General features: G+C 54.2%; 1 protein-coding gene across 1 annotated transcript; it reads left to right on the forward strand.

Moving 5' to 3' along the window:
• The first annotated feature begins 611 nt into the window (after positions 1–611).
• MRM1 (mitochondrial rRNA methyltransferase 1) lies at positions 612–9,773 on the forward strand. The gene is made up of 5 exons (XM_009934550.2): positions 612–1,659; positions 2,122–2,215; positions 4,092–4,212; positions 8,266–8,385; positions 8,523–9,773. The coding sequence occupies exons 1-5, from the start codon at positions 902–904 to the stop codon at positions 8,570–8,572; spliced, it is 1,143 nt and encodes a 380-aa protein (XP_009932852.2). The 5' UTR covers positions 612–901; the 3' UTR covers positions 8,573–9,773.
• The last annotated feature ends 409 nt before the right edge of the window (positions 9,774–10,182 follow it).

Here is a 10,182-nt window from a genome sequence, read left to right on the forward strand (position 1 = left end):
TTTGTGAAGAGTTCAAACAGAAACGTGCGGGTTTGGTTCTTCATGAGAAACAAACCCAACGTCGTTGCTTTCTGGAGCAGAACAGCGTCTGGGTGTCTTGTGGGTGACCTGCGGAGGCTGGACTCGTCCATCCCTGTTCACCTGCAGCCGCACGCCGCAGGGCTTCGCTGAGATGCCAGGTAGGCTGCTGGGCACGGCAGAATTGGTGAGATGCCCTATGAAGCGCTTAAAAGCACTTTTCTGTCCCGTTTTCCGGCCTGTTTTCTGTCAGGGACGAGCCCGGGGCAGCGCCCGCTCTGCCCTGTGCAGCCCTCGCCATCGGGGTCCTCCGGCTCGGCCCGGGGACAAAACCGCCCTCCGCCCTCACGGCTGCGGGGGCCCCTTGCGGGCTCCGGCCGGGGGCAGAGGCCCCGGGGCCCGACGGGGAGGCTAGGCCTGCCCGGAGCCGAGGCCCGCCTGAAGCCTGCCCGGGGCCCGAGGACCGCCCGCTCCCCTCAGGGCTGCCAGGGGCGGGAGGGAGGAGGGACCCGGGGCCACCTGCGCGCCCGCCCACCGCCAGGGGGCGCTGCCGCGCGGGGCGGGGCGCGCCCCTCTCGTTGGTGCGGCCGCGTGCCCTCCCGGAAGCGGCGGGCGGTAGGAGCGGGGCGGCGGGGGGGTCACGCGTGTCCTGCCGTGCCGGGGACTCCCCCCCTCGGCGGGCTCCGTGCCCCTGCTGCCGTCCTCGTTCTGCGGCCGCGGCTGTCTCCGGAACTGAGCTCGGTGTTTTTCCCCCCGTGCCCGTGGCGTGGGGCCGCCTCCTGTCAGCTCAGCCGTGGCCTGAGGCCGTGCCCCCTCCCGCGGGCAGCCCGGCGGTCCCTGCCGGCACAGGCCTCTCCCGCGTGGAAAGGCCTTCGGGGCACCGATGGAGCAAGCGCTCAGGTCCGGTGTCCGGAGGGCCGCGGGGCTGTCCCGCAGTAACTGCGGGCCTTGGTGCTGGGGGGCGAGGTACCGCTCCACTCGGGAGCCCCGGCCCCCGCCCTTCGCACCGCCAGCCATCCCGGGGGACTCTGGGGCCGCGGCCGGCTCCTGGGCCTCCCACAGGGGCCTGGCCCCGCAGAGCAGGCCGCGACCATGGCAGAAGCCGCACGAGCGAGGGGCCCGGCCGGCCACGGCAGGTGCCGGGGAGCTGTGGGCCTCGCGAGACGGTGGCTTCTCAGGGGCGAGGAAGCGGCTGGACCGAAAGCCAGCACCCATCGAGAGGACCAAAGGCTCGGAGATCTTGTTTGGGATCGCTCCGTGTTCCCTGGCCCTCTCACAGTCGAGGAGGGACCTGTTCAGGTTGTTCCTCAAGCGGAGCAGCGGCTCGCGGCGGCTCGTCATGAGCGAGTTTGTCCTTCAGGCCACGGCCCGGGGAGTCCCTGTGCACCACGTCGAAAGGAGAGAGCTGGATGCGCTTTGCAGAGGTCAGGTCCACCAGGGAGTTTGTCTGGAGGCCACTCCTCTGCGTTTCAAGAGTCTGGAAGAAGCTGAAAAACCAGATTTGGGCGATGAAGGGAGACCAAACCAACAGCTGATTTGGCTGGTGCTGGAGCAGATCCAGGATCCCATGAACCTGGGGGCACTGCTGCGCTCTGCGTACTTCTTGGGGGTGGACAGAGTGGTGACAAGCCAGAGGAACAGGTATGGGGTTGGTTGTCTGCTCTTTCAGCTTTTCTCTGTCTTTTCCTTCGTCTCCCAAAGAGGTTTTAGCCTGCGTTGCGCGACAGCTTCTTCGGAGGGGTTTCTAGGGCTGAGCTGGCGAGCGGAGTTTGGCTCGCTGCTGCTTTGCCTTGCGCTCTGCAGAGGGCTGTGGGACGTGTTATTCCAGGCGAGTAAGGAACCTCCCTGGCTACTTCTTGTTTTAATCCATTTTGTGTTTCAGCTGTCGAACTGTGCACAAAACTGCTACAACCTCTTCGCTGGATGAATTTCTGAGCCCTCCTTTTTCACCGTAGGAAAATATGTCTGTATAGCGAACCAGATTTTTGCAGACTAGTTCAAATTCGGTTGCACGGGCGAGAGACAGAAATACAGATACAAAAATTCTCCTGGACTTCCTTTTTTGTTCTCATATGGCACTTTTTCTTTCTTTTTTCCTTGCAGCTGCCCCTTGACTCCGACAGTGAGCAAAGCTAGCTCTGGAGCTATGGAAGTCTTCGATGTCTACAGCACAGATGATCTCCGGAGCTTTTTGAAGGTAGAATGATCCACTTCCCCCTGCCTCCCATTTCCTTTCAGAAAACCTCAAATACTGCATGTGTCGAACAGAGAGGAGGCACAGGAGGAGGACTCAGTTACTTGCAATGTCCTATGCTCCCTCTCTGCATTCCTGTTTGCTGCCGGCGGTCTGTGCTGTCGGACCACCTCTGACGGGTGTGCACCCCCAGTCCCGTTCCGGGGGTAACAGGGCTGAGGTGTTGCTCTTCTCCTGGAGGGTTGGCGTTAGCAGGGTAACACCGTCTCTATCTCCCGTGCTCAGGCTGCGAGCTCGGTGAAATGGTGTCCCCCCGTCTCCCTTTCTCTCCCTGGGGATGGGAGCTAGTGCTGCTGGCCGCAGCAGGTCTTGCCCAGCATCCCGGGGCCCAGGCACACGATGGCAGCATTGGGCAGCCTTTGGACCAGGGGAGAGAGGAGAAACCAGGGCTGGGGCCAGCTCCTGGGAGTCTTTTTTCGCTGTACCTATGCGGTGAGGTGAGATGGGGCCCTTCGCAGAACGTGCTGCAAAAGGAAAGGGAATGCACGTGGGAAAAAGTGATTTAAACTGAAACAAACCCATGGATGTTGCTCTGAATTGGCAGTGTGTCCATCCCTTGTGATGGCACTGTGTGACTGTCCCAACTCCTTGTGGAGATCCCCTGTGCCCTGGCTGGACTGGGGACCCGCTGAATATCGTGTGCACGCGGAGCAGGGAGCTGCAGGCTCTCATCTGCCCACCCCTCTTCGTGTGGGATCTCCCAGCCCTGGGGGAGCAGTGGGGTTGGGGGGTTCAGCATGGTGTGGGAGGGCAGAGGCTGCGGACCCTCGGGGGAACGGAAGCCCCTGGTCTCTGCTCCTGGGTCGCTGCGCGGCTGCGTCCCTTTGAGGAAGAGCTCGGCATGGTCTGGGGTGACAGCGAGCAGACCGAGCAGGGGTTAAGCCTGGACTCCTGCCGCTTGGTGCTAGAAAACCCTTGTCCAGCTGTACAGTGGGTTGGTGGCAACTGGAGCTCTGGATGATGATGAAATGAAAGACATGTAAAATACATTGATATTTAATTGAAGCACCTGAAAGAATCACTTTGTTACTGTAAAGCTTGAATTATTTAACATGTTGAGCCATTGCAGCAGTTCATTTAATTGGACCCGGATTCACTGGCCTAACCCTTGGCATTGCCTGGCTGGTGTAAATTTGATGTAATGTAAAAAGTGCCGATTTCACAGGAAATGAAGCTGGCGACAAGCAGCAGCTCTTTTATTGTTGGAATGGATTTCTAAGATAAATAATTAAGGCTCTTTTTACTAGGGTGCGGGAGGGAAGTCTGGTTCTGTGGTTCTGTGAGGCACTGGGTGTTGAGTGCCCTGCCTTTTGTGTGAGCTGATTTTTGGCATGAGAGTTTGAAAATGTGCACTTGTGCTTGAAAACATTACTCTGGGCTTCTGGTGGCTCAGCCTGCACTTGAGAACTTCCACTGCATTGCTCTGTGAATTAGCCTTATGCTGATTTGTTTAACACTGCTCTTTTTGTATGCTTTTCTGGCAAAAACCTCCCCAGAACTGTTGTGTGGGAAAAAAAAAAAAGCTTTCCAGGTGCTGTTTGTTTGCTTGCTGAACTGGAATAAGCACCAGAAGGAAAATTATTTTTTTTGCTTCCTTACCCCCAACAACCCCCTCCCCTTTTTTTTTTTCACGTTTGTGTGCTGGTGCTGGGAGGACTTTGGTGGTGACAGTTCAGGGAATGCCAAAAATCTAGAATAGCCAGTCAGCTTAACTGAAAACGTTTAAAAAAACCCCCCGTGTTTGTATACATGATGTATTTTCTTTTTAAGCTTGAAAAGTAGGCATTTTTTTTAACATTTGCTTCCTTTCCCTTTCCAGGCTAAAACTGCAGAAGGCTGGGAAATTGTGGGCACTGTCGGCAAGCCTGAGGATGTGGAAGATGTTCCTGTCATCAGTTGCTTGGAATTTCGGTGGAATAAGCCCGTTGTTATAGTAATAGGTATTTCAATGTACAGGGCTTTGGGGCTGGTGGAAGTGCACGTGTGAGGGAACAGTCTGGGTGATGTTTCACTCCAGAGCTAGTTGCAGGTCTTTTATGTTACATCGCACTTTGGTCTGGAGAAGAAAAGCTGGGCAAGAAACACTAGAATGATCTGGCTGCAAATGAAATAGGGACCCAGAAGAAGAGAGGGAGCTGAGAAGCCTCCCAGTAGGAACTGCAAGAACAAACCAGTTTGTGTAGATAAACAGGGAGTTTAGCAGCTGCAGAGGGTCTAGATGGCAGCGTTCAGTGGCAGGACAGGTCTGGGTCAGTGTAGCCACAGCGTGTCATTTTGCGTTGTGTTCTGCAGCGCTTTTGATCCTATCCTAGAGCCCTGAACCTGGATTTTCTGTGTTGGAGAACCACAGACCTGAGTGAGAGACCCGGGAGCGTTTGCTCTTGCTGCGCTGAGGTAATGGTGAGCTGTGCCATGACTTTGCTCTGTCATTCCAAAAAACAGGAATATATCTCTGTGCCCAGGTCTGGAAAGAAGCATGAGGAGCTGTTGCTGGGGATGGTCTGAACACAGACTTGGGCTTTGTGGCACAGAGACCGCCGTGGAGACCAGCCGGTGGCTGCTTGTGTACGCCTAGGAGAAGGCAGGAGCTGCTGGCTGCTGCGGTGTCGGCAGGAGGAGCAGGTGTAACCTCCTCCCTGACAGACCCCTGCGCTGTTTGAGCAATGGGTGCCAGCTTCCTGAGCACCTAAACTGGGCTGCTACTCCAGAGCCCTCTGCTTCTCTCCCCTCTTTGAGTAGAGGAGACTTGCAAAGGATGCTCTCTGTTGTAGGCAGAGTTTGGGGTTGCGCTGGCTCCCAGAAGGTGAAGAGGAAGAGAGTAGTGGCCTCGTGGCAGCTAGAGAAAGAAATTCACCCAGGAGCGCTGCTCTAGGCAACCTTGTGTGGCCATGCCGTAGGCCCCCACTTTGTGTCACCTGTCAGAAGAGCTGGTTTGAGCTTTTACACTTGGAAGTCGTGTCATGCTGGCGATGAGCCATCAAGGGGCTGTAATCCTGCCCCATGCTGCGTTTTTCTTGGCTCGGAGGACATTCCTTTAATTAAAATGTTTATTGAACTCCTAGAAATACTGACAAGACAACGCTGCAAATCTGGCATCTCTACAAGATGTGTGGAGCTATATTATAAAGGGAGTAGGGAGGCTGGCAGCGCTGCTGATGGACCACAAAGAAATGCATCCCAAAAACAACGACAATACCAGGAGGAAGGAAGGGGGTGAAAGTGGCAGCAGTGTCGTTACCTTGAATTATGAGAGATTTCTTCAGGAAAAAGTCCAAATATCCTTTTGTCAAGGGAGATTGGAGGCTGATTGGTAGATGCATGAGGAGAGCTCCCGGACCTTGCAGCGGTAATGATTTCAACTCTCTGCTGAGCACTAACTCTTCACTGAAAAGAAAATTGAACATTACAGTCGTCTGATGCTGAGGTTGTTTGAAGAAGCGTCCTAGATCTGAATATGTAGTGTACCTGCAGCTGCAGAGAGCGGCAGAGATAATTTAGCATGGTAGTGAGCTTGCTCGCATTGCGCAGGGTGTCTTCTAAGTTAAGCATTTGCAGACTTGAATTCCCCCTCCTGGCATCCTCGCTGGCTTGGCAGGGAGTGATTTGGACAGTCCAGCTTGATGTTGTCTGCGCCGGAGTCACTGCCGAAGGTGACAGGCAGGCTGGCTGCCCTGAAGACTGGGAGCCTTGTGCGAACAGGAACAGATTGGGAGCACTTAGATGTCTGAGCGAGAATTGTTTCTGGGTTATTTGTTCTTCTTACACCTTCAGTCTTTAGCTTGGGGTTTAAGGCTGTTCATGGAATCGGTGGTTTTATCCAGATTCGCATTTTGCAGATTTCTCTGAACTGCCAGCGCAGCTGCTTCTGCCTGGGTTTGGACTTCCTGCACTGGCAACTGCAGTTGTTACAGCGGAGTTAACAGTAAACGGGGCAGGAAACCTGTTTTATCATTTCACCCAAGCTCCAACTCTGGTCTTTGAGGCCTGTCAGTGAGGGCCGAAGCTAAGAGATGAAAGTCAAAGATCTGAAGTGGCAAGGGTTTTGTTCACCAGTATAAACTAGGATTTAATCTGATTCGGTCAATACTCCCTCCCTCGTGTCACGCTCTGTGCAAGTCTTTCTGCCCTGAATTTATGGTTCCTAATTATTTTAAGCAGCCAGAGCTATAAAAAGCTTTGTAAAAGCTGGAAGCAAAATTGCTGCCTTTATTAGGAATCGTAAGACCCTTATCAGAGAGAGGAGGGGATTGCTCCAGGAGCCATTGTACCTCTTGAAGTCACTGCTGTCCCAGTTGGAGAGTCCCACGAGAGTCTGATTTGAGAGGCTCAGAAGACAAATATGTCTGCAAGTTGTAAAGTTTTCTGTGTTGGATCAGGAAAAAGTAGAATAATTTTTTTCCCTCAAGCATCCCTAGAGAGCCACAGTCTAGTGATGAAGAGGCAGGCCGGGCCGTGGGAGGCCTGGCTCTGATTCCTTGTGTTGCCCAGGCTTCCCCTGTGACTTTGGATAACGCACCCAGGTCGTGTCTGCACTGCTGGCTTAAAGAGAGAAGGAAGAAAATAATGGTTAGGATAGGATGGGATTTTGGTTTTCTGAAGGTTCGCTTACCCCAGCCAAAGGATGCTTTAGCCAGTGTGGCTTCTTTCATGTGGGAAGGTGGTGCAAGATGCATTACTCAAAGCATTCTTCTGCTTGCACAAAATGCATCTTGCCAGTTAGATCACACCAGTAAAACACGAGACTGGGCCTCAGCTTCCAGTCTACCAAATGGGAATAAGAACACTTTTCCTAGCCCGTGCGGTCCGAGGAGTATCACGCAATCGATACGTAGGGATCTGCCGCGGAGGTGCTGTAAGCAGGCACCAGGGGAAGAATTTTGTGGCAACTCGGGCGAGCAAGGAGCTCATTTGCCTTGCGGAGTGAGTCTCCAGTGGCACAGAAAGTGCCTAGAGCATCCATGTATGCTGTTAAAACTTCGGGTAAGTGTCTACATTCAGGTGAGCTCAGCGAGGCCGTGGTGGCAGCCCTGGTCACGCAGGCAGCGGCGCAGAACCCCTGGTAGGCAGCGCGTGCCCCGGCAGTGCCGTCCCTGGTTTGGCTGCGGCTGGGGGACGGCTGTTGAAGGGGAACGTTTGGCTTCCAGCGTGCTGAGCCTGTTTTGTCGGAGGGTGGGCACGTCGCAGGAATGAGCTGGGTCTTGCAGCCGTGTAGCTGTCTGTGTAGCTCTAAATAATGAATGTGAAAGAATTCTGTGGGGAGCCGAGCGGGCTGGGAGGTCTGTGGTCTTCTGCATTTTCACTTGTCTGCACGCAGGATTGTTTAAAGCCTCTCCCTTTCCATTTCCCTTTGTGACAGTGTGAGTCAAACAACTACTAATGACCTGGGATAGATTTCAACTCTGTTTCACTAGTGTATCAGCCCAAACATATCAGGGCTGTTGGATGGTTTAACAACTAATCAATTGAAGCCTCTGGTTAAACTGTCTGCATTCACAAGTTGCACCCAGCTGGTGGTACTGTGTGCTGAGAAGGCTGAACCCGTCACTATCAATAGGGATGTGGGGTTTGCTGGACCAGATCAGCCCTGTGGCCTCTTGTCTGCCTTGTCCCTCTGGCAGCAGCCCTCCTACATGGGCAGCCGTCCGCTGGCATGGTGGCTGCTTGCGCAGGGGGTCTTTGCACTCAGGTGACGAAGCTCTGTGCCTTACGCTGGGCGTGCAGACATGTTGCACAGGTGTTCCTCAAAACCACTTCAGATACTGGAGAACATATCCGGGGAGGCTGGAGTGGCCGGGAAGGGAAGGCAGGTACAGTGCCCATCTCGCCCCTGGTAGTTCTTGGCTGTTGCTGCATGGGAGCTGGTGAGGATGCTGGTGAGCTGAGGGGCAAGGGTGTAGTTGTGACAGAGCATTACCAAGAACTGTGTTTGGGAGGGGGCAAAAGGGACATGGCAGCAGCTGCAAGCTGACCTGAGCAGTGTCTTTGTTCTGCAGGTAGTGAAGGTGACGGCCTTTCCCTAGAGACGCAGCTCTTGTGCCATCGGATGCTGGCCATACCGCCTGGCAGAGCGCTTCACCCCGGCATCGAGTCGCTGAACGTCTCTGTTGCTACTGGTAAAAACAGCTCTGATGTACAAAGGCATCACAGTCCAAATTTCCAAATCAAACAGACATCCAGGCCCACAGAATGATTTTCTTGTGGTTTAAGAAAAGATCTTTTTGTAAAAAAATTTATTTTTACTTCCCTGCAGGTATTCTCCTGCACTCCATCTGCAGCCAGAAGCTGAGGCACGGTGACTGAATTTTTTTGTATTTGGTGAGGGAAGCTGCTCGGCGTTCCGTGGCTGTGCTCTGTTGGTGTGGATATGGAAGTGCTCTTTCCAGGGTCTTCACCGTCGCTGCAAGTTACGGGGAGAGCCCCACTGACCTGAGCTGCGTCTTGGCTGATGCGCGATACCACCAGAACCCTGGCTGAACGCTGAGGTCAGACACCTGCAGGCACTAGGTAACACCTCGGAGGAGCGGCTGTGAGGAGGGGAGGCGAAGCTAGGTTTTAAAAGCAGACAGCCAAATCCTTTGGTTCTTGCAGTAAAATACCCGGCTTTGCGCTTGTTGCGCGGGGGACTTTGTGCATTGCTCGTGCTGTGGAGAGAATTTGGGCTGTAGGTGAGAGATGGTGCTCGGCTGGCACCGCCGCCGAGAGCAGCCGTGCCCCAAGCCCAAGCCCGCTGCCCCCTTCGCAGCCGAGAGCGTGCTGGTGAGAACCAGGTAGGATTCGGGACTGCTCGTTAGCAGTGTCTTCACGAAGAGGCAGTTTCTCTGTTACATATTGCTGCTTGGATGTCTGAAAACACGCCGTGCGGTGTTTGGTTGTAAGCCAGGTCCGCAGCCCTGCCAAAGGATGGGCATGAGCTGTCAGGAGAACGCTGCCGCGGGGAGAACCGCAGCCCCTTGAAATAAACCCTCTGTAAAGGTTGCTTGTAGGCTCCAGTCAATCCTTTTTGCGTCTGTCGTATATAAATCCGGAGTGTGATTAGTGGAACAGGGTGCTTCCTTCAGGTGGGAAGGGGATCAGGAGCTTGTTCTCTTCCGGGGAAGTTTCCTTTCTGTGGTGGGCCTGATCCTGCTGGATGCTGAGCTGTCCCAGCGCTGCTGTCCCCGCTGATGGCACGGAGGGGTGAGGGTGGCTTCATTTGCAAATATCCTGGTTGAAAACCAGGCTGGCTAAATTATTGAGAACCAAATGAATGTTATCACTTAGCACCTTAATTATTTTATTTAGCTACTGTGGCCCTTTGCATAGGATTCCTCATTAACACTTAATTTACAGTGCCCTTTAGGGATAATTTCAAACAATTCAGCTTAGTCTCCTCCCTCCCCCCCATCCAAATGAACAAGTAAATCACTCAGAGTGACTAATTAGGACTTTCCTTTGAGCTAAATGAAGTCTGTAAACCGGTCTGTGGATGTGGAGGTTTTTCAGATGAGTCCCTGGGGGGGCCTGGCCAGTGGGTGCTGTGGCAGTGGGTGGCTGTGGGGCTGGGGACGCCCTGGGTGGGGGACAGGACGGGACACAGAGCTCCTCAAAGGTGTCGAGTGCTCGCTGCTGTGGCTGGGTTGGAGCGGGTGCCTGATGTGGTGGGCCATACCCCGAGCTGTGTCTGCCCCTTCACCCTCTCCAGTGGCCAAGGACAAATCCCAAACCCCTCGGGAACGGCGGCCGTCGTGCGAGCAGGACTTGGTTCCCCGAGTCTGACGGCGAGCTGGTCACTAACAGTGAACTGGCGCATTGCTGGGGCGACAGCTCTTGCATTTTGTGGGCTGAATGTATTTTTTTTTTTTTTAAATGTGAAATAAAAAGCATGATAATAACGAGTTGTCAAGCTGGGTGCCGGCGCTGCTCCCGCAGCT

Source organism: Opisthocomus hoazin, chromosome 20 (assembly GCF_030867145.1).
Source record: "Opisthocomus hoazin isolate bOpiHoa1 chromosome 20, bOpiHoa1.hap1, whole genome shotgun sequence".
NCBI classification, from domain to species: Eukaryota; Metazoa; Chordata; class Aves; order Opisthocomiformes; family Opisthocomidae; genus Opisthocomus; species Opisthocomus hoazin.

Coding starts and splice junctions, on each gene's coding strand:
- MRM1 (XM_009934550.2), top strand. CDS start 902: ATGGAGCAAGCGCTCAGGTCCGGTGTCCGGAGGGCCGCGGGGCTGTCC. Junction 2,216..4,091: donor ATCTCCGGAGCTTTTTGAAG/GTAGAATGATCC, acceptor TTCCCTTTCCAG/GCTAAAACTGCAGAAGGCTG. Junction 8,386..8,522: donor GAACGTCTCTGTTGCTACTG/GTAAAAACAGCT, acceptor ACTTCCCTGCAG/GTATTCTCCTGCACTCCATC.